Source organism: Patiria miniata, unplaced genomic scaffold, assembly GCF_015706575.1.
Source record: "Patiria miniata isolate m_02_andy unplaced genomic scaffold, ASM1570657v1 HiC_scaffold_20, whole genome shotgun sequence".
Lineage (NCBI taxonomy): Eukaryota > Metazoa > Echinodermata > Asteroidea > Valvatida > Asterinidae > Patiria > Patiria miniata.
In genome coordinates this window covers 16,618,174-16,641,179 of record NW_024037059.1, presented here as the reverse complement: position 1 = coordinate 16,641,179, position 23,006 = coordinate 16,618,174, and the positions used below count along the sequence as shown (strand labels likewise).

Here is a 23,006-nt window from a genome sequence, read left to right as displayed (position 1 = left end):
TAACGCTAGCAGAGAGCCAGGATCCAGAAGTTTTGCGATGACATTTTGACCAGCGTTTGACTAGAGACGTTCGCACATTGCTATCAGTGCGCAGGCGTAAGGTACGTCACAAATCAACCACTAGTCGACTAATGGTCCTTGCCCGAACTTGGCCCATATTCATCCCTTATTATGCAAGAAAATATGAAGAAATATTGCCTTCAGCTGCCTTACAAAAAAAACCCACCCAATTGTTGCATGTGTACTACGGGTGTATACGCATCATCAAAGCACCAGTTGCAGGTATTGTGTATTTATACTTTTTCGATGAATCTCTGTACCCTATATCACTATGTGTAATGATATCCCGCAAATTATAACCAGATAGTGACTTCAGACCCAGCTGTTGGAGGGACAAGGACACCGTCTGTGGTGATGGGTACCGGTTGAGGAACACAACGGCCCATTCCTGCGGTTTGGAAAGCTGCTTGACCCATAGATTCACTCTGTCGCTGAACTGTGAATTAAAAGAAAACAAATATTAACTTTATAATAATGAACACAGCGATGTCCTCTGTTGTGGTTGGAGCTAGCTGTTCCTTGAATAAACAAAATCCTCGTGATATTTTAACAGCTCTGAATTTTCTAGGAGTGGTGTTCAAGAAATCACAAAGTGAAAACAACATTTAATTTATTCTCCCTGTAACTATTAGGTGCTGAAAGCAGTATGCGATAAATTGCATCGATTAACCATAAGAACTTGGTTACTTGCTTTCTTTTACTGGAATACAGCAGAATCTCAAATTCCTACGTAGGATAGCTATACACTCTATCATGTCTATGCTTGGAGTTTCTCAATGGTTATAATACCTCCAATCATATGATAGGTACAATTCAGACCAAGTTGATTTCTACTAGGACTATCACGGCAGTTACCTGAAGTACGAGTCTTCCCATAATGCCAAGGGGGTCCTGGTTGACAGCAATGACCTCTTTGTTCAGCAGGATATTACGACGAGGGATGGAGATATTCCGTAGGTCGTTGGCCATCAGGAGGGGTGCTGCCAAGATGGACCACATGGCAAAGTGTGCCTGGGCTTGGTCCACTGTCAAGCCATTATCTCCTACAACAAGCTGAGGGGGAAATGACCAAAAATTAAATTAGACGTTACTCTGTAAGTTTCAAAGGAAATGTGAAAGAGGCAAAATAAAATAAAATAATACAATACAAGTAAAAATAAAACTAGCCACACGAATTTCTTAAATATTGAAAAACTGAACAAGTTTTGATGAAGAACACAGAGACTTCAGAATTTAACAAAGATAATACCAGCATCTTGTTTATGTTATTAAATATTCAAATCTTGAGCAGGGTATGAATCCCGCTGGGCCAACATGTGGATTGGGTTTTCAGTTCCTGCCTGATTCCGTGGGATTTCCCCACAATATTCTTCTGGGGTTTTCTCTAAAACCTCTAAAACTGTAACTTCTTCTCATTGTCTTCTCTCTACAGGTTTCTTCAGGCTTGCGAGCTACAATGCCTAGGGCACTTTTGAGGAATCCTTGGTTCATTACCAGAAATAATTAATAATTTAACAACAACATGCAGTGACTGAGTCATAAAAAAGCCCCACAGCAGAATTCAAACCCCAGTAAAAGTTAAAAGCAAGCAAGACAGTTTCACACTAATTGTCCTTGCAGTTGACAAGGTAAATCATCATGCGCCTACCATGTCTGGGTCATTGAAATGACCAGGACCAGAGGCTGGTATCAAGACATCTTGATTGAGAGCGTAGTAGTCCACTATCATCAGGACAAGGGACCACTTCTCACGAATATCCCAGAAGTTTCTCCAGGTGTTGCAGTATTCGGCGATCAAGGTGTAGTTTATCTGCAGTGCAAAAGCAAAATAAACCAATGAATTACACTCTGAACACAGTACAAAATCTTTCATTATTCACTTTTATGGCTTACCTTTCTTAAGAATGGGTAATTGTTGATTGTTGAAACACTTAACATACCGCTGAAGAATTAACTCGAGTTCTTTATTTGAAAGAGTGACAGAAGATTGTCATTTTGGGATATATCATTTTTCACAATTACAGTTTGGTGACTAAAATGATTGGAAAACTTCTCTTCACAGAGGGAAAGCATTTCCCAAATAATGCATGCTCTTACCTTCATACCATAGTGGGGCAATACAAAAGGCCATTTACAGTTGAATAAAATGGGTCGTCCGGTAGCATTCAGAGCATGTGCCATCTCAGGATAACCTGCAAGTGATCAGGCAAAGATTTATGTTTTTAACATAACTCAGAAAGTGGAAAGCCACTAAAACTACTAAATGGTCAATTATCCTGAACAGGAGGTTTGCTGCTCGAAACTTCATTTAGCAAAGTGTTCATGTAATTTCAGATCAAAATAACTTTTTAATAAAGTCAAGATTTGAGTAGGCAAGTAAATTGGACCTTCAACAGCAAGAGGGCCGTGACGCATGCATGCATTACCTTTACTGTATGTGGTTACATTGGAGCTACAGCTGTCTAGCTTCATCATGTCGACTCCCCAGTCAGCAAACGTCTGGGCATCCAGCTCAAAATGTCCCCAGCTGCCTGGGAAACCAGAGCAGGTCTTGGTGCCGTAGTCTGCATAGATGCCAAACTTCAGGCCCCGACTGTGAATCTGAGGGGAAGACAAGGTAAATATTAACATATCGGAAGACACTAATTCATGACAAAGGTTTAGCTTTTGTATTCAATCCAACAAAGTCTAAGGTGCAATATTTGGGGAAAAACCAATGTAAGAATTTTTTCTAGAACAACTTTCAAATTTTCTTTTTCTGAACTCAATTAAAGATTGAAGCTGCTGTGATGAACAATGTGGGATCCACAGAAATGTTTGACACGAGGGCTGTTGGGTACAATATCTGTGGCACTTGCTGTGTTAATAAGAAGTAGAGCATTAACACCCAACTTTTCAGTAAACCAGCGAGCATTAACTAACTTTCATAGTTTACACTAACATAATTGCCCAGAGCTTTCATTCCGCTAGGGAAGCGCTCAGGATCCCCCTGCAATCTCTCCTGTGCATCACGTTCCTTAGCACTCCAACAATCATCCAGATTGACGTACTCATACCCAGCATCCTTGTAGCCATCCTCTGCCATGCGGTCTGCCATTTCCATCATCAAGTTCTCACTATAACACAAACAAAATGTCCTCCAAAACATATTATTAAGAAAACTGATACCAGCTAGGCAAGACAAATCAATAAAATGAGGTAAATTTCATACCAAAAACAAAAGAAATATAGCCGTGATTCCTATGAATCGCAAATTTGTATGAAATACCTGATACAGTTTTTGGGGTTCTTTTTGCAGTTGGTGTCACATCTGAAGCGTTCCCATGTCAACCAGCCCATGGGAGGTGTCCTCGCGAGACCATTGTCCAGAGCCTCAAGGATGGGATAAAATGCTCCAAGAAGAAACAGAGCCAATGCTAGCTTGAGTGACATTCTGAAAACGACCACTAAGTAAAAATAGATGTCAATAGAGTATAAACATAATAAATTTGACACAATACATTTTGTCCCCCTAATATTTATAATGTGGTACACTAAACGAAAGCTCATGACTTCAACAGATGCAAGTTAAAAAACAATTTAACGGAAAGAACGTCGCATCCTGTTCCATCATATCTCAATGAAGGTCAGTCATAACAAAAATGTTGAAAAGGCACGAATCTCGGACTGAGAAACATTTCTTATTTTGTTAGAAAATACTTTGAAAGGAAAGAAAAAAATTTCTAAGTATTTCTTAACAAAATTGGAAATGTTTCTCAGCCCCAGATTCATGTCTTATCGTCATTTTTGCAATGACTGACGGTTTCATTGAGATGATAACAATTAACATATGAAGGAAAAATGTGGCGTCAGGTTGCAAAATTCTTTCCCTTTGAAAATGCACTTGACTCTATAGACTTAGTTTGTACGCAACAAAAGAAGTGGCGTCTGGATACTCCATTCTTTTCCACAAAACAAACTCATGAAATGAGTAGCAGCAAATAAGGGAAAGATTGCCATATCTGGCCATCACATGTCACCCTGTGCACAGACCCTATGAGTATGAGACTGGTCTGGAAATGTTTAAGTGTTTTCTCAGTATTTACTGCAATATTTTCCCTGCTAAATTTGACTTTTTAGGACGTATTGTCACTTTTTGATGGTTAATAGGTCGATCACTGAAGGGAAAATAAGTGATGGCCAGATATGGGAATCTTTCCCAAATAAGAATTAATATTGTTGTCAAAAAAATGTCAACATTGTGAAGGAAATGATGTCTTCAAAGAAAAATGCATGTCAATTGATTTGTAAAAAAAAACCGCAGTGGCTATCGTTACGGCAGCCGTAACGCATTTCCCATTTTCTATCGTTACGGTAGAACTGCAACTTTTATAAAAACATGAGAAGAAAATATAAAATTAGAAGGAAAAAAGTGAATTTGAACGTTATGAAATTCGGACTTTATTTCCCTTTAAAAAAAAATCCTCCAAAGCCTCAGTCAGGTTAGAAAAGGAAAAAAATTCGAGTGCAAAACTGAGATGCGAACCCGCAACCTCGCGGTACAAAATCCTACCCTCTATCTACTGAGCTGTCGCACTGCTCACTAGAACGCGGGGAAACAATTAATTATATACCTGCGTGCGTATCAAAAAAGTATCGTAGAGGGCGCTAAACAACGGCTGCCGTAACGATAGCCACTTCGACAAAAAAATCATTTGCCGCATATTTTCTTTGCGAAAACGATGGTAACAAAATACAATAAACAGATTTGCAAACTAAGTTGCAATTTTGTTTTCACTCTGTTATTCGTGAGTATTCGTGGGCTTCCTCGCCGACTTTGGCAGTGGTTGCTAACGAGACGATACGCTACTACTGTGCTACTGCTAGTGCTACTGGAATAAATTACAGACAGGTTTCGGAATATTTTCGTGTGCGCTAATCACTGGTAACGTCAGGGAACCATCCTTTTCAACCAAAATGCAAAAGTCATGTGATCGATCATGTGATTTAAATTCCTATCCACGTGACCCTAAGCGCGACTGATGAACACAACAAACTTTTGCTAGATCGTCGGACCTTGGTCGATCTTTATCACGATGTCAAATATGTTTTATCTCATGTTTTTATCGCCACGCCAGTTTGCATTTGACACAGTTCGGGGTGACTGGGCTGCTCAACCAAACGAAGGTAAGGACACATCTCGATTTTTGTCAAGAAAATACAACTTTTTGTAGCTGGCAGGCAAAAACGGCTGCTTGTTCACACAAAGACGGTACCGCGGTGTGCTTTCATTGAGTTTCAACTTTTTAATGGGGCGGAGGGGGGGGGGTTACGACAAGTAGTATTTCAGAGAATTTTCGAGTTTTCTCCCTATTTTTTCCTTGTCAGCTTATAAAATAATTAATGAAGGTTTGACATTTAAGAAAAGTAAGTTTTGTTTTTATTTTCACATCATCGAAGTAACATTCTCATTCGGATCTTTGAATAACACACAAGATCTTGGCATTCAATGTGTTGGTGATTCTCCTCTCCTTTTTCCATTTTTCTTTTTCGTTATTCTTGTGTTTCATTCCTTCATCTTCAGAGATTCAACAATGTTGGCCATAACCCTGCTAGTACTGTGTGCTGTGGGCACCCAGGCATTGGACAATGGCCTGGCAAGAACGCCCCCTATGGGCTGGCTCATCTGGGAGCGATTCCGCTGCAACACCAACTGCAAACTCGACCCTAATAACTGTGTCAGGTATCAGTCCTAATTTGCTCCAGCCTTTTAGACTTTGCAGAGCTTTCATATACTAAGTAGCATTCTTCTGTTAGGGCTCATCTGAAAAATCTCTTACTGATGCAAAATGAGTTGTTAACTCATGATACTGGGTATAAAATCAAAACATTTTACAAACTTCAGAGGACTTGTGTTGGTTCATAATATAAATACTGTATTTCGATTCAGATGATCACTAATGCATAGATATTTTTTTTCTTCTAGAAAACAGTTTATTTTGACATTTTTTTCTGACAGTAAGAAAGTGTGATGTTTCCCTTAGAAGCAGTATGGTCTAAAAGATAAAAGTAGGTGTGTCGTTAGCCTTGACCAAGGCTATCAGCTTGTTCCCATACGAACTTGTTCCCGCTACCGCACACCGCGCGCGCCGCGACACAATCACTAGTTGTACTATACCGTTAGCCTCAACGACCCTTGCGTGTGCTTTGTGTGCATGTACGTACGCCCCACACACACTTCCGCAAACAGCCGTACGTACAGCAAGTCGAGGCGGAAGATAGCCTTGACGCAACCGTGGCGAATACTTATGTGTTTCTTTATAGTTTCGACCGAAATCGGCCGAAAATTTCTGATGCGCATATATTACACGATATCCAATCAAAGCCCGTAAACTTTGACCCGCGATATAATATTCATGACCCGGAAATTACTGTATACACCACGTACATGTATGTTCACTCAAACCATGGTCCCATTTTAAACCATTTCTCCAGTTTTATTACAAACCGTATGCCGCTATATGAGTGAACAATTGTTCAAAATGATATTATTTCCAATGTATTGCGAATTGGACAGTTCAAGACAGTCCGCCGACGTTTTGTAGGTGCAACAGCGTACATTATCACGCCGCTACCTGCCCGTGCTATTCTGACAGCGAATGTAGGGAACAGGTCAACTCGGACCCAGGTCAAATCGTACCCATTTAATCGAATGCAGGTTAACTCGTATCTATAAGCACCCGTATGAATTAAGTGCAAGAAACGAGCTATTGACTTTGTGATGGAAATATACGAAACTGTCAGGTACATGATGAAAAAAAAACTCTCCCTGAATTCGTACCATGTGCAACATACATGTACATCTCATACGTACGACACATGTATTTTAACGCGTACGTATGAATCGTGTGTCGTACCTACGACATACGTACGACATATGTAAGTCGTAGATGTAAATCGCACGAAATACAAGTCGTTCTCACAAGATATGTTGTATGTACGACATAATCGACAAACAAGTCGAACATACGAGTTACAATTCATATTTAGTACACACGAGATATTAAGTCGTACGTATATATACGACTTTGTCGTATGCGACATATATCGTACCCTGTCGACTCGACTTATGCACGACATATATGTCGTACCGGCACCTGTCGACATTATGTCATATGTTTGATATGTCATACCCTGTCGACATATATGTCGTACCCTGTCGATGATATTAGTCGTACCCTGTCGAAATATGTTGTACCCTGTCGATAGTCGTACATACGACATATAACTTATAAGTTGTTCATACAAGTTAAAGTCAGTCTTACAGAATAAGTTTGCTGAAGGAGAGATACCCCCCCCCCCCAAAAGTCAGCGGTAGATATTTTCTCAATAGTGTGAGCGCTTTTTTGGCCGCTGAACGTGAAAGCGCAGCGTGTCTCACTGCATGGCGCCAGCCGGGCCGGTGCCTACAGTGGACGGCCCCAACGTGGCCTCTGTGCATGGTGACATCGTTTTTGCCGGCGTGCGGTTTTGTACCGTTTGCCGTTTTTTGAAGGTCTAATTTTTCATCCTTTTCATTTCATTTTCGACCAAAACTATGTGTAACTTTATAAATATTATTCTACTATTATCTAAGATTTTAAGGGGGTGTTTTACAATAATTATTGTTACCACAGGCTGTCTGGTTTATAAACCTTTGGTCGTATTATGCAATTTAATAAATATTCATATTTTTGTCAGCCGTTATCCAATGAGAGAAGACTAATTACCATAGCGCGTACTAATTATCATATTCAGCATACACGGTTGCGTCAAGGCTATCTTCTGCCTCGACTTACTGTACGGCTGTTTGCGGAAGTGAGGGTGGGGCGTACGTACATGCACACAAAGCACACGCAAGGGTCGTTGGGGCTAACGGTACAGTATAACATTGAGTTGCTGCGCGCGCGGTGTGCGGTAGCGGGAACAAGCTCATATGGGAACAAGCTGATAGCCTTGGTCAAGGCTAGTGTGTCGTAGGCTTGCCTGCTGTGGTTAGATGGATTTTACTGTCAGTGTCAACAAACTTTAGTCTAAATACATTGTAATTTTGTAGATGGTAGGGATTATTGAGGTGGACTTTGCACCCATTTTGACATTACAACCAAGTATTAGGCACCTGCTGATCAAAACTGTTATCCAGAATCTGCTTGGTGAGCAGATAAGAATTTTATTTAGTGTCCACTTGTACCACAAGGATGCCAAAGTGCAGCAATCGACAAATATTGTTGCGAAAGTCCTATTTAGAAAATAAAAAAAATTGAAAGAAACTTTTAATATGTACGGATACTACGCATATCAGTTAAATATTAAGAACATAAAGTTTGCTTGGATAGCAAAGTGAAATTAAAAATGAAAGTTTTCTGTTACCTTTTCCCTATAGAATAATAAAAAACAGACAGAAAAAAATATTGTGGCCAAAATACCCCCTCCCTAAAACAAATGGCTGGGTTTAAAATAAAATTAATTTCACAGCTTTGTTTGATCAGAAAGAAGTTTTATCTGCAAAGAAGTAGAAAATTAATCAACTGTTATAAAGTAAGAGATCAAGTTTTTTGGTGAATTGTTTCTTTTGTTTTTGGGTTATGCGCAACTTTTTATTTCAATAAATCTGTGACAAACTAATTAAATTAATGTTTACAACTTTTGTGACTTCTCAGTGAAAAACTAGTGAAGGAAATGGCTGATCGTATGGTTGAGGATGGCTACAAGGATGTTGGGTATGAGTACGTCAATCTGGATGATTGTTGGAGTGATAAGGAACGTGATGCACAGGGGAGATTGCAGGCAGATCCAGACCGATTCCCCAGTGGCATCAAGTCATTGGCTGATTATGTGAGATCTAAGTTAGATCAATGCATATACATTTTTCTCATTTTTGAGCAAGCTTAAATGATATATCATATTTATTCCCAGTGGATGATTCTTTTTAAAAATAATTTGTATTGTTTGTTTTAGTTTTCTCTGGAGATAAATGCTATTGAATTGAATTGAATCGATTTTGTAACTGAAGTTTCTTCTGCTTTTAGATTTAATTCAACTATTTCTGTATTGATTAATGCATACAAATCTGAATTTATAGATAAAACCCTCTAGTTTATAATTACTGCTTATTTCCATAATCATTTCCTACAACAGAAAAATGTGCTAGCATGTAAAGCTTCAATCGTTCAAAAGGTTTTGTTCAGTACTTCTGATATGCATTTCCCTTTCTTGGCTTCAGTGTTTCTAAAACTCTACAAAAGCCGTGTTTATCCCATTTATTATTTGTAAAAAGATTCACAGTCGAGGGTTGAAGATGGGCATCTATGGTGACTACGGCACCAAGACCTGTGCAGGTTACCCAGGCAGCTTGGGACATCTACAGACGGACGCTCAGACATTTGCAGATTGGGGCATTGACATGCTGAAGCTGGATGGATGCAACTCTAATGTCACTACTATGAAGAAAGGTAAACAAACTTGTAAATAATATTCAACAGACTTCTTTGTTTTTTGTTTTTTGTGAGGTATTTGTATTATTTCATTATTCGATATTTTGATTTTCTTGACCAGGTTATCCAGAGATGACCAAGTACCTGAATGCCACCGGTAGACCCATCCTATTCTCCTGCAGCTGGCCTGACTATGAGAGAGCAGCTAAAATACCTGTAGGAACTACTTCATCTTCACTTCATTAAAACAAAAAGACATAAATACAATAGTATGTAGTAGGTGATCCAACCTAAGGAAAGTTCATCTAGGCCCTCTTCCTCAACTTGTCCCAATAATCTTCTTTGGACAGACATTTTCCTCTTGCCAAAGTTACAAAGTACTTTGCAAATTTTTTGGACTTGAATGTGAGACTCAAAGAAAACTAAAGGAATACATATGGAACCATTGCTGTCACTTGCAAAAATATTTTACTTATAAGTGTTGAATAACAATGATATAAATTTGTAGCTTTGATTTGTTTTCTTAGAGTTTCCTTTGTCGTTTTCTCAATGTGCATGTTAAATTGATTTTTGTTTCTGTTAATGATTTGGCAGATCAATTACACGCTGGTAGCAGACAACTGCAACATCTGGCGTAACTATGACGACATCAATGACTCCTGGGGTTCAATCACCGGCATTATTGATTATTACGACAAGACTCAGGATACCCTGGTACCGGCTGCTGGGCCGGGACACTTCAATGATCCAGACATGGTAGGTGGACCACTCCAGACACAAGGACAACAAAATTAAAGTCTGTCACAAGCCAATTCAGGCCAGTCCTATTGGTAATTATCTCCGGTTTTCTTGGCACAAAATGGTTGCGAATATTTCTTTTTCCCCCTGGATGTGATGCTAGTCCATTGCAGGTTACTCCCCAGCTAATGCCGGTACCCATACTCCTGGGTGGGGAGAAGCAAGTTGAGTTCAGTGGCTTGCCCAAGGACACAACATATGGCCAGCAACTGAATTGGAACCCCTGGCCCTCTGTTCAAGAGTCATAAAGTAACCCTAACCCCTAGCAGGCCACACTTCCACACCTAGCAATCAAACCTAAATCCTACCATGTGCAATAAACCAATAGTGCGTCCTTTGAAATTAAACTTTGTGCAAACCATTGTCAATCATTGGTGTATAGGCCCTGCAGCTACTGAACCCTTCAAAGTCAGGCAAAACTGGTGTTTGGTTTTGAAGGAATTTGGTGGTAATAAGGGTTAAAATATAGAACATGTCAGATTTAGTCCTGAACAACCACCACCATTTCATACGACAACTAGTCTTTGAGAGGGGTAGGACCATTAAAATTTGCATTATATTAAAAAAAACAAAACAGAATTGATTATGCTTGTTACAACTTTGAAAAGCTATGTTTGATACAATTTATATCAAATTAATAATGGAGGAATCTATATTTTCAGATTGTTGTCGGTGACCAAGGAATCAATGTGAACCAAGCCAATGCCCAGATGGCCATGTGGTCCATCTTTGCTGCTCCTCTGCTCATGTCTAATGACCTACGCAACATCCAGCCTGTCTACCGTGACATCTTACAGAATAAGGAGGTGATCAGAATCAACCAGGACCCAGCAGGGAAGATGGGGAAGAGGGTGCTGACGGTAGGTTGCATTTCTTGTTGGGATTCTTAACACAATCACCCCAAAGATTCTTAAGGATGACAGATAATAAGATGAAACTTGGATATGGGTGAAACTGCTAAGCCCATCTACTTGGCTTAGCAGCAAGATACAGAAATAAGATAGGCAAAAGAGAAAGTTGAAGGGATTCATTTAGGTCCACATTTTGTCCTCTTTTGCGTAGCTGGGGCCTAAGGTGGACGTTTGGCTGAGACACCTGAATCCATGGGAGACATACGCAATCGTATTCCTCAGTCAGGATACTAGACCTCGCACGGTCTCCCTCAAACTTGAACAGCTGGGACTGACCTACGGATTTGGGTACCAGTTGAGAGATGTGATAAACCACAAGTTCATAGGATACTGGACACCTGGGGAATCTCATAACTACACCATGCCGGCAACTGGAGTGCTGATGATTTATGCTTATGGCAATGAATAAGCAAAAGAAAAAGAAGAATTGGAAAGAACCGTTTCTGAAAGTAGAAGTTTTGAAATCATTCACAAATCATCTAGCAATCAAGTTGAATGCACTCCACAAATATTGCAGAAAGAGATTACTGTTACAAATGGGCCAGTATGCAATAATAGTGCCTCCAACAAACTGACCCTAAAAATTATGATGTACGGCTCCTCTTAACTTGTAATAAAGGTTAAAGTTCATGCATATATACCATGCTAAAAATCTCCTTTGTATGCCTGTGTGCAACATTTTGCAAACACTTCAAATTCCTGCTTATGTTCGGTCATGCTACTTATGTAAATCATAAGCTAACCAGTATTTATCTAGTTTGTATAATCAAAATCTAGTTTTAGAAATTACAATTCTAGAGGATGCCCTTCCCTTTCTGTTTTGCTCCCCCACATAGCGCGGACCCGGTATTGAAGTCTGGTTACGGCCACTCAACCTTTGGGACGAGTGGGGATTGGTTCTTTACAACAGTGCAGCAAAGCCGGGGACAATCTCAATGTCTCTGAAAGAGATTGGATTCACATATGGCTTGGGGTATGAGCTACGAGATATTTTGTCTCACGTTGAGATCGGCCATCGCGAGATTTATCCAGTGTATAACTACACTGTGCCTGCTACTGGTGTGCTTATGTATTATGCATATCCCAGTGAATAAACAGCTCAACACTCTGAGCTTCCAATTGTGTGAGCTGAAATTATTACCATTGCATATTATTAAAATTATTACCACCTAAAATTATTGCCACTTAATCAAAAATAAAAAAATTGTCTTCTTTACAAATTCTTATCAGTTGCCAAATTTTACTTAGTATTTTCCTGCCTGTAAGAATTGATTTTAAGGATACATAGTCCAGCATTTTTGTGTCTGATTTTGTTGAATTCTGTATTTTATATTATATGTGCTTTGATTACTAATTTTAAACCTGTTCCAAATTGAAATATTAGAAATATGTTGTTATCCTTTATGTATTTTTATCAATTTCAATTCGAATATGCAGTTGATATGATCATTATATTATGTATATGAAAACTTACTACAAATATTTTAATGGAAAATATGGTTTAAAATATATATTGGAAATACTTTAAAATAAGAATGACTGCACGCTTTAAAAAAGATACTCAGCTAATGAGCTGTTTTCCATCATTGAAACCAATAATTTAATTTGCCAAAGATCATAAATTAAGTTCCGAGGAAAAAAGGACAAGAAATATCATTGTATTGATAGAAGGGCTGCATAATTGTCAGCTGATTTTGAAAACATTAAAATACACATATATATTCTAAACTCACGAGTGAGATTTATACTGTTATAATACGGAAGAGAAGGAAATGTTTTATTTTTAAATTACAGTATTTGTAATGTTAACTGAGTCAAGAAACAAAGAATTCATGCTTAAAACTTTGAGAATGTAACCATCAGCATTTTATCATAATAAGCAGTCTCTTGTAAACTTAATATCTCTTTTGTACAAAAAATTAAACATCATGATTAAGTGCGATGAATGGTTTCTGTGTTAAAGCGGTATTTGTTGTTTGTGTCACAACTGTCTCTCAAGGCTTCACGTACCAGCTTGGTGCAATATCCATGAAGTACCTGCGACGCTACTATCTGGGCACCGTGGACCTGGTTCAGGTACCAACTACAGGAATATTGATGACGTACTTTCCAATCGGATTCAATAACGCTGCTTAAATAATGGGTTCTCTGGCAATTTACTGTGGAGACTGGAGAACAAATTCTTGCGAAAGAAGAAATAAGATAGAAACGAAGTCTCTGTCAAAAAACGATACTTGAAGTTTTCCTCAATCCAAGATATTAGTCTGTGATATAAATCATGCATAAGCATAAGCAGGAATAAGAAGTGTTGGCAACAGCACAATATACATTTGCAATGAAAAACAGCACTTAAAAGTTTTTATATCCCACAAACCGTTACAAAAAAGGTTGTTTATGTTACAATGTCAGGCTTTCCTTACAATTACTTCAGAAATTTATTATTGGTCAGCCTTTTATAGTTTTTGTTGTACCTTCGAGAAACATTCTACTAGGATTGTAACACCAGGATTCTATTTGTTTGATTTGTCTATGGGTTCTGTTACTTCATTACGAGCAACTCACCCGGTACCCATGTCATCTTTGCTCACAGTTTGGATCCAATGTTGAAGTTTGGCACCGGCCGCTTCATCAGTACCAGGAATGGGCCGTCGTCATTCTGAACAAGGACACTAAACCGCAGACTGTATCCTTCATGTTGAGTCAGCTAGGGTTCACAGCCTGGGGGTATGAGATACGTGAGGTGCTGACACACACTGAGCTTGGTCACTACGGCATTTACCTGCCTGTTAACTTCACCGCACCACCAATGGGTGCAACCATGCTTTATGCTTATACTAGCTCATAAAATATCATAGCCTCTTCATTGGTTTATCTTACACGTAAGGGAAAGGAATTGTAAAAAGATTAACAAATGTTAATATTCACTAGAATCTGACACCAGGCTGGAGCACAAAACAGGGTCTTAAATTATTGTACTTAAAAGTTACACTAAACTTGAGGGAAAGATTTCCATATACGAAGTTCACTCAACACCCTGTGTACAAACCCTATGAGATTGGACTGAAAAATTCTAAGTGTTTTCAAAGAAAATGCTTGTATTTTCTCACTGCTCAAATTGACTTTGATGACATGAAATTGCTATCTGGGGGCTTGTTAGTCAATACAGAGGAAAATTAGTGAACTTCTTATATGGAAATCTTTCCAACTTGAGTAGCAATTTCTATGTGTGAACAAACATAAGCAGGATTTGAGAGGTGCCCAGTCAATGTTGACATTGTTGCACAATTCAATAAACTTTTGCAAACCTTTCAGTTCACCTGATCTTGCAGGACATTTTATCACGATATTTTCCAGTGAAATAAATATTTATCCTTCCGCAACCCTACGTAGGCAAAATTAAGGCGAGCTTTTGTTTCATATTCTATATTCAGGACAATGGCTAAAAACTTCTTAGAGTTTGAGCCTAGACCTTTTCTGCATGTGAGGGTGCTACTGACCTTATTTTATTCTCCTACAGTACAACTCCACCGTTGACATATATGTCCGCACGCTAGCAGGTCCGTTGGAGTTTGCCTTGATGTTTCTGAATACAGCCGCCAAACCCTGCACAGTCACTGTCTCACTACGACAGCTAGGCTTCACCTATCAACCTGGCTTTGAGTTTGAAGATGCATTTGACAATGGTCGATTTGTTGGCGTCTTCAATACGGACCAGATGTACAATTATACCATTAAAGCAACAGGAGCGCTACTGTACAATTTGTATTTTAGTAGCTGAAGTCTAGGTAATTCAGGGCAATTAAACTTGGGTATCTACTCACATTTAGTCCCTTTAAGTAGTCAAATTTGACAAAAGTAATAATTTAAAAAGTGGATTTGAATGTTGTGCTTTCCTTCATACAGCTCTCAAAACTGTGAAGTTTAATTGGAGAAACAACTATGCAATCACATTTGTAGGCATTTTTTTAACCAGAATTTCCTAAAAGATACCACAAAAACAAAACAATAACGTAACAATGATATAATTTTTTTATTAAATTGTACAAGTACTATTAAAAGTTGAAACCAGTGTTTAGAAAAGTATTTCAAGAGGTGAAAATCAATAAAATTACAAGTATTTATCAAAACTTCAAATATTCTGATTGTTTCTTGAACATGTATCATTATACAGGCAGATTTTTAAACAGATAAATCTGCAAGAAATAAATCCAAACGAATATTCTATTCTATTCAATTCTTTTCACTTTCACGATAAAAAAGAATGGCCTATATTATTTTATCGACATTTTTTTCACAGAGTATTATCAAGAATAGATAATACACTTCAAATTTGCCACACAAAAGGCACATACAGCTATAAATGCAAAAATCACAAGTGTTCAATGTTGAACAGCGTGTTCAATATTCCATTCTTAAGCTTGCATTCCAATGCATTGCTTTTTGTCTATCCAAGACAAAGGATGCAACATATAAGAAAATATATGCCTACCAACTATCCAAGTTTACTAAGGGAGAACACATATAGACACACATGTAACTCTAACAACACAAAATTGTACATTACAATTGATTGCAAAGAATATTTACAAACCTCCTTTTAAACCAAAAATCAAAAACCTAAATTTCAGCATAACACAAAATAGAAAATGTGCTAAATCTTCAGCAATTCATTGGAGAGATGTTGACAGCACACAAAATTAGCAATCATTCATGTCATAAAACTTGTTTTTTGATATAAAATTGGCATGAAATATGAACAGGACTCGGTAGTACAACAAGGACATATTGCCCCATTCCCCTCGTACCTAATTTCTCTGCCTCTATATTATATGAACTGAATGTACTGTTTGAGCTGCAGACTTTTGAAAGTAGATTATTAGGCTTATTGTTTCTTACAGGGCTGTGCCACTGCACGGAACCCATTTAAGCCAGTTAGAAATCTGTCAGCATTCAATTTATGGTGTTAACCTTATTATCTCGGCTGAATTTGGGTTGACAGATAAGGGCAATAGATCGTACGGTTTGAATCGTCCTAGCGGTGTACCTTCCCACAATTCCGTCAAGTCGTATCCATCGCTCCTGTACAGACCCATAGCTTGCAGGCTGGTGTTAAATCGGATTGGTTGACGGTCATTCCTGCTGAGGATCACCATGGCATAGGATTGGCTCACGAGAGGCCGGAGCCAGATCTCAATGCCATTTGCCAACTGCCCAAAAGAATACAAAAATAAGCAACACAAAAATTAAGAAAATTCTTTCATTTATCCAATTCATAGCCACTGTTTATTAATACCCTTGCCATAAAGCTGAACTGGAAATTTTAGTTTCACTCTTGTAAAAAGTTAAACCACCATGGCCATCAGACTTTAACAGGAGTAACGTTAGGCCTTGCCAGAATCACTTGGCCATGGCTGGGAATAATGTACGCACCTATGGAAGCCGCTGGCTAGCGGCTCCAGCCACTTCTCATAGACTCGTGTGTTATTACCAGCCGTAGCCACATGATTCAGAAATGGCCTTACACTTGTTGTTTTATCTAATCCATGAATACTTTCCTACTCTTCAAGTTGTTCGTTTTTTTGTTGTCTCAATGAAACCCATCATTACTTTTCCTTTATATTCAAGTTTGAACCCAGTATGAATCTCACCTGTAAGATTCGCTTTCCCATGATGCCTAGCGGGTCCTGGTTGACCTTAATGACCTGCTTGTTCTGTAGGATGTCACGGTAACGCGGGTCAATAGTTCGAAGGTCATTGGACATGAGTAGTGGAGCGGCCATAACAGCCCACATTGCAAACTGCGCTTTAGCTTGGTACAAACTCAATGCAAAGTCACCAAGAATTAACTGTAAAGAAATTGACATTTATGAAAGTAAAACAAGTTTTGTCATCTAATAATGTCAAATAATCTTATTTCCTATACAAACAATCATTCTGTGCCAAGTTGTCATTTCAATCAAAATCAATTAAGTGACTGCTTTCAATAGTTAAGAGCTCCCAGCCTACATAAAGCAGGATTGACTGGCTGTGACTGTTTATGTAACTTGGTACAGCTATGCTTTGACTGTAGGTGATTGATAAGCCAGCTGTGCCCACAACTTGTCTGCTTTTGTCTGTTGATTGAATTTGGCAAGTCACAGTGCTTTCTAGAAATATGATCTGACTGTTGGTGACTAGCCTGTGTAAGAGGCATGGCAGGGAAAGAGGATTGATTTTTTTCCTGGCTGTGGCTGTTCAGATAGCAGGAGGGTTAACCATTTTATTTTCAAAAAGATTTTTATTTGGCTTACCATATCCGGGTCATTGAAGCTACCAGGAGCAGAGACATTGGATAGTACGTCTTGATTCTCGGCGTAATAATCGATGATTTTAAGAACATAGTCCCAGGAGTCTTGTATGTCAATGTAGTTCCTCCAAATGTTGCAGTATTCAGCAACCATGGTGTAGTTAATCTTTTAAAATAACAATAACAAAGTAAAAAACAATTTTACAAAACAATAGTAATTTTATCTTAAGTATAAATGCTAATAAAAAGGGGGAGGAGCAAGTAGACTCCTCCTCTTATTTACCTTTGACCCCACCTATGTGACATATTATGAAGGATCTCATTATTAAACCGTCAGTGATAATAGCGGTACTGCTACTTTCTTGAGCGGTACCGCTATGAGAGCTTTGCCTCTGACAAGTGAATGGAAGTTTCAACTTGTTGAATAACTGAATAATGCATGAGGTCAAACCCTGCGCTGGGAAGTCATTAACACTCCATGGGTAGATGAAAGAAATACGTATTTCTACAGACCAGTGGTTTTTATTGCGCCCCCTCCAGACCTCTGGCCATGGAGGATTCACGCATCATCGGTTTATCAAAGAAACTGGTATTTCAATGGCCAATAGGAATAAGCCGAAGGCAAGTCTAGCCAGGAGGGATTAGCTGGAGGTGGTTGGCTAGAGGGTGGAGGATTATTGTCCCAGTTACTTGGGTCATTTGTCAGGCTGTGGAGCTCGTGGCTTGTGGAGTCTCATGAATAATGCTGTGACGAAACATCTTGTGTGCAGTGATCCATAATGAGCTCAGTATCAGAACCGCTTAGTGGGGAATAGCGGTACCGCTATTATCACCAGCAGTTTAATAATGAGATTCTCTCTTAATATTCATATAAGCAAAGAAATGAAAATTACCGGAATTTTTGCTCCTCGTTCATAGTCGGGCCAACTGCATGAGAATAGTATGGGCCGCCCTGTTGCATTCAGGTAGTTAGACATCTGTGGATAACCTAACCAGAACAAATAAAACAGACAAGTGACAAATATTAATTGCTGCATCCAGAGCACAGGAATTCCATGAATTCATTATGCTGAAATATGTTCCTGTAATATGGTTGTGTAAATTCTTGAATATATTGAGTCTTATTTCCAGTCGCGAATCTGGGGGATGGGTGTTGGGGGGGGGGGGGTTTAGGAAAATCATTAAAAAAGTAGAAGCAAATGCTTGCGGCATACACAACCCCCCCCCCCCCCCCCCCAGACATGCCCCCCTCCCCTCCCTTGAGCCACAGCTGATCCACCCCTGCTTTCTGCCCACCTTTCTTCATCATTGTGACGTTTGAGTAACATCCATCCAGTTTCAGCATATCGACTCCCCAATCAGCGAAGGTCTGAGCGTCAGTCTGTAGATGTCCCAAGCTTCCTGGGTATCCACCACAGGTCTTAGTGCCGTAGTCCTCATAGATTCCAAATCGCAAGCCTTTGCTGTGTATCTGCAAATCAATATTAAAATCATAATGTCAAATTTCTTAATTAAAATTGTTGAAAAACATAAAACCTTTGGTTTTTACTTACCAAGCCAACTCCAGTCTAATGAATTACTAAATCTGTTTCTGGCCAACTATTTTATTGCAAAATAGTTTTATCCTAGTACATCAAAAACAAACAAATCCCAAAATATCATTATTAGTTGCTTTGTTTTACTCACATAATCAGCCAGAGCTTTAATTCCGCTAGGGAAACGCTCAGGGTCGCCCTGCAATCTCCCCTGTGCATCTCGCTCCTTAGCTGGCCAACAATCATCAACGTTGACGTACTCATATCCAACGTCCTTGTAGCCATCAGATACCAGGTGATCTGCCATTACTTTCATCAGATTCTCACTGTATCAAAAAAAATGGAACACATAATGATATTTTGTATTTGTTCACACTGACTGGCTCCAGCCACAGATAGTATGTTTAACTGTTTCTCCAATGCCAACTTATCCATTCCCCAACAAACTCTTTTGTTTACCCCAATTTTACCGAATTCTCCAAATAGCAGCCTCCTATTGGGTCCATTATGAACATGTTTAATAGAATTATAATTACAGCAACTTTTAAAGCACAAATAGCTTGAGTTAGTTCTAAACATAACTTGTTGTTGCCACAGCAACATATACAGCACAAAAAAAAATCATGATATGATTTTAAATGGGCAAAAAAATCTCAAAATTCTCAGAAATATGTGCAACTGAAGCCAACACTGACCAGGGCTATAAATTCACATTGATTTGTCCTATTCTCTTACCTGATACAATTATCAGGATCTTGAGCACAATTGATATTACAGCGGAATCGTTCCCATGTCATCCAACCCATAGGGGGCGTCCTTGCCAGGCCATTGTTCAACGCCTGTGCACTTAACGCACATAACGCCACCAACAAGATTAAGTGCAGCATCTTCGTCATTTCTGTGCAAAAGAAGGTGACATTTAATACTACAATTGCAAAATGCCTGGATTCCTTTTGGAGGAAAATTTCATTATAGATAGGCATGCATTTTAGGAACTTATCTTGTCTTGCATGATTGATAACTGGAAAGATACAGCAGTGTGGCTATAATTTAAAGAAGACCCACACAACTTGAATTTGCCCAAGACGAAGTGTATACATAGCCATGAACCGGTCCCTCATGTTATCTGTTCTTAAGCCGGCAGATTGTATAGCGCCCTTATGCCTAAGTATATTTGTAGGCCTACACTAGATGTTAAAATGCCAGCTAGCACGGAGAAGAGACAAAGATTTGTCATGACCAAAATTTGCAAGTTTTGCATAAAACTGCATAACACTGCAGTTTACATAAAACTGCATGTTCAGTGCCGTGACAATTCAATACCGAAAACAATACGGGACTGGCTCACAGAATCACGGTCAAATAAATATCTACTGCCTAAAGAAAATCCCTCCTTCCTTGAAAGTGCAGCCTCGTAAAATTTATTAGGTCCTAATTCTTATTTAATTAATATGTAAGTAGTCCGAGTAACTTGGACCCATTCTTATCTCCTCGAATGTTAAAATGGTGATAAGTTAGGTCCAAGTTACTCGGACTAAAAAATAATGAGGAAAATGCACTGTGGTGACCTTTCACAAACAAGCTCACGAACATAATAAAAACAACACGGGCAGACGGGTGATTATATTTATAATTTATTAATTAATATCAATGAGCATGAAAAACCCCAAACCCACTGAGCCTACTTGGGTAAAAATCACAATCACGGTGAGAAAAAAAACACTTAGGATTTAGATATCGAAATCAGGAAACACAACTTTTACAGTCACTCACTGTGTAGTGTGTGAGTGTGTGACAGGAAGTCCAGTATTTTGAGGCACATCATTACTCCCAAATCCAATGAATTCTTTACTGTCTAATTCTGACTCATGTAAACTGCTGATTCCGTTTTTAATACAGATTCCATTATATTTACAAAAACAGAAAAACTCTCTGCATAAATTCATCATTTTGACTCACATTTGCCCTTGATCTTGCAGCTTACGTAGCTGGAGGTCCCGCGTGATGCGACAGACTGGTTCCCGTCCCTACTTTTATTGTCCGAAAGACAATGGGGGGATGGAGAACCAGTCTAGTGATGTGCTAAATTGTATTGTCACGTGACCAGTCATGTGCAACGTTTGGCATGTCTAAAATAAAATTACGTTTCAAGGTGTATTGATCTGCTCAAGTTAATATATTGTCCATTTAGATTTTTTTTTACATTTCTCTCAAATGTGAACGTCACCCAGATTCTCTAGCACTTTTAACGGGAAGGCAAGCTCTGGTGTTTTGGCATTCTGTTTTGACAGCACTTTTACATCAAGCATGACTGCACTAGAGGACAAGTTATAGTCGTACTGAAATCTCCCAATTATTTCTGAAAAACAAAAATCACAAAAGAGTAGCTCAAATGAAACAGACTTTTTGAAAAGGCATTGGTGCCGACTATTTAGCTGATTTTTTTTTATTCTTTCCAAACTGAAATTATACACAACTATATCTGTGAGACCACTATACTGCTTTACAATGATCATGGGGGTAGGATACGAAAATGACTGTCTTGCTAGTACTACAAGAATCAGCAGAATCTCAAACCTTGAAAGCCTTAACAGTCTATATATAGGTCAGTGACTGACCTTCTGTACTGCAATAAAATGACAAATGCTGGCACTTTATTACCTTTGTATGCCCTAATTATAGTACTGTACAAAGAAGTGTTTTGACAAATGATGTAGCCTTCAATTCACTCGAATACAAAACAAATAACATGTGAATACTTACACCTGACGTGCACCTAAAAGGGTAAAATACAACCTTTGACATATTACACACGTAATAAAGTTACAAAACAGCACCCAGTGTCTGGGAAAAAAATCACAAGAAAGATCCAGTTTTGTTCTTAAGTGTGAGTCCCTTTTGGTCCTAGAAAAAAAAACCCTGAAGAAATCAGCCTCCATATCCAGCAGCTGTGTACTGAGGAAAATACCTTTCTTGGAGCATCATCAAATTCATTTTTCAAACCGGGTGTTTTAGACTTTTATCATTTCATTTTTTCTAAAAACCTGGTCTTTAAAGGGAATATACAACATTTGCAAACATCGAAAAATAAAACTATCAAGTTTTTGCGAAATACCTTAACAGGATGTTGGTAAATGACAGTCTAAAGCATCCTGTAAAATTATGGCACCTGGTATACTGTCATTTTCAAGAAAAGTGGTATTTTTGTATCAATTTCCAACGCTGATCGGCCGATCAGCGTTGGAAACAACTGGCTTTTTTTTCAAATACTGGCCCCAATTGACCATTGCACTTGTTTGCAATCGATTACAAACCTATAAACGGGTACGAGCCAGCTAGACTGGTTCCCTGACCTTACAATTCCCCCAATGTATGTAAACTGCTCTGTTTCTTCTTATATGGAGTCAGGGAACAAGACTACAGGAAAATGATCGTTTTTCTTGGTTTTTATAGCATTTTCGAACCCAAAACCTCCAAAAAGTTAGTGTAACTATATTTGCTTTATATTTCCAACCCCCCAATTCCACCCATTTCTGAAAATTACAGCAAAAGCAAATGATGTATATTCCCTTTAACAATTTTTAGGCATGTATGATCACAACAATATTAATCAAAAACCTAAGTGCATCTGCCAATGATGCTACAGCACAAAAAAATTTCATTCAAATTCAATCAGAAAGATACTTCACTCAGAACTATTTATATACATTTTTGTAAATAAGACAATATTGCACACTACATGTATAAGGCAACTAGAGAAAAATGTACAAGTTTGAAATTTGACAGGAAAATTTAAAATCTAGTCTATTCACAAGTTAAAAACAATCAATAAAACAGAGGTTTATTTATTCAGTCTATTCACAAGTTTACAATGAATAATTCAGAGGTTTAATTATTTAAGATCACGGGTATAAAATATTTCAGAAGTTTATCAAAACACATGAAGTAGTTTTAAAGGGAATGT

At 38.5% G+C, this 23,006-nt stretch overlaps 3 protein-coding genes across 7 annotated transcripts; 1 reads left to right on the top strand and 2 right to left on the bottom strand.

Moving 5' to 3' along the window:
* Positions 1–227: 227 nt before the first annotated feature.
* Positions 228–13,869, bottom strand: LOC119727613 (alpha-N-acetylgalactosaminidase-like). 2 transcript variants are annotated; one of them, XM_038199567.1, is made up of 8 exons: positions 13,784–13,869; positions 3,329–3,506; positions 3,002–3,176; positions 2,487–2,661; positions 2,158–2,252; positions 1,709–1,870; positions 916–1,113; positions 228–496 (listed from the first exon to the last, which is right to left on the bottom strand). In XM_038199567.1, the coding sequence occupies exons 1-8, from the start codon at positions 13,797–13,799 to the stop codon at positions 245–247; spliced, it is 1,251 nt and encodes a 416-aa protein (XP_038055495.1). In that variant the 5' UTR covers positions 13,800–13,869; the 3' UTR covers positions 228–244. The 2 variants fall into 2 exon arrangements, with proteins under 2 accessions (XP_038055495.1, XP_038055496.1); XM_038199568.1 differs by lacking the exon at positions 13,784–13,869 and adding an exon at positions 4,838–4,907.
* LOC119727615 (alpha-N-acetylgalactosaminidase-like) lies at positions 5,114–15,351 on the top strand. Of its 4 annotated transcripts, none has more exons than XM_038199571.1 (8): positions 5,114–5,226; positions 5,624–5,782; positions 8,739–8,913; positions 9,356–9,530; positions 9,634–9,728; positions 10,107–10,268; positions 10,973–11,170; positions 14,739–15,351. In XM_038199571.1, exons 2-8 carry the CDS (start codon positions 5,634–5,636, stop codon positions 14,997–14,999), a joined length of 1,215 nt encoding a protein of 404 aa, XP_038055499.1. In that variant the 5' UTR covers positions 5,114–5,226; positions 5,624–5,633; the 3' UTR covers positions 15,000–15,351. The 4 variants fall into 4 exon arrangements, with proteins under 4 accessions (XP_038055499.1, XP_038055502.1, XP_038055500.1 ...); XM_038199574.1 differs by lacking the exon at positions 14,739–15,351 and adding an exon at positions 13,812–14,221; XM_038199572.1 differs by lacking the exon at positions 14,739–15,351 and adding an exon at positions 12,058–12,418.
* On the bottom strand, positions 15,233–22,091 carry LOC119727614 (alpha-N-acetylgalactosaminidase-like). Its single transcript, XM_038199570.1, has 8 exons — positions 21,002–22,091; positions 19,778–19,940; positions 19,194–19,368; positions 18,804–18,978; positions 18,401–18,495; positions 17,512–17,673; positions 16,870–17,067; positions 15,233–16,428 (listed from the first exon to the last, which is right to left on the bottom strand). Exons 2-8 carry the CDS (start codon positions 19,936–19,938, stop codon positions 16,177–16,179), a joined length of 1,218 nt encoding a protein of 405 aa, XP_038055498.1. The 5' UTR covers positions 19,939–19,940; positions 21,002–22,091; the 3' UTR covers positions 15,233–16,176.
* Positions 22,092–23,006: the final 915 nt, after the last annotated feature.

What these genes read in the sequence shown, in the direction of transcription:
- LOC119727615 (XM_038199571.1), top strand. Translation starts at nt 5,634, where the DNA reads ATGTTGGCCATAACCCTGCTAGTACTGTGTGCTGTGGGCACCCAGGCA. An exon ending in AGAGAGCAGCTAAAATACCT is followed by an intron (nt 9,729 to 10,106) that starts GTAGGAACTACT and finishes ATGATTTGGCAG; the next exon opens with ATCAATTACACGCTGGTAGC. An exon ending in TGGGGAAGAGGGTGCTGACG is followed by an intron (nt 11,171 to 14,738) that starts GTAGGTTGCATT and finishes ATTCTCCTACAG; the next exon opens with TACAACTCCACCGTTGACAT.
- LOC119727613 (XM_038199567.1), bottom strand. An exon ending in ATTTCAATGACCCAGACATG is followed by an intron (nt 1,114 to 1,708) that starts GTAGGCGCATGA and finishes TTTCCCCCTCAG; the next exon opens with CTTGTTGTAGGAGATAATGG. An exon ending in TGGGAAGACTCGTACTTCAG is followed by an intron (nt 497 to 915) that starts GTAACTGCCGTG and finishes TTTAATTCACAG; the next exon opens with TTCAGCGACAGAGTGAATCT.
- LOC119727614 (XM_038199570.1), bottom strand. Translation starts at nt 19,938, where the DNA reads ATGACGAAGATGCTGCACTTAATCTTGTTGGTGGCGTTATGTGCGTTA. An exon ending in CGTCACAATGATGAAGAAAG is followed by an intron (nt 18,496 to 18,803) that starts GTGGGCAGAAAG and finishes TGTTCTGGTTAG; the next exon opens with GTTATCCACAGATGTCTAAC. An exon ending in AACGAGGAGCAAAAATTCCG is followed by an intron (nt 17,674 to 18,400) that starts GTAATTTTCATT and finishes TTATTTTAAAAG; the next exon opens with ATTAACTACACCATGGTTGC.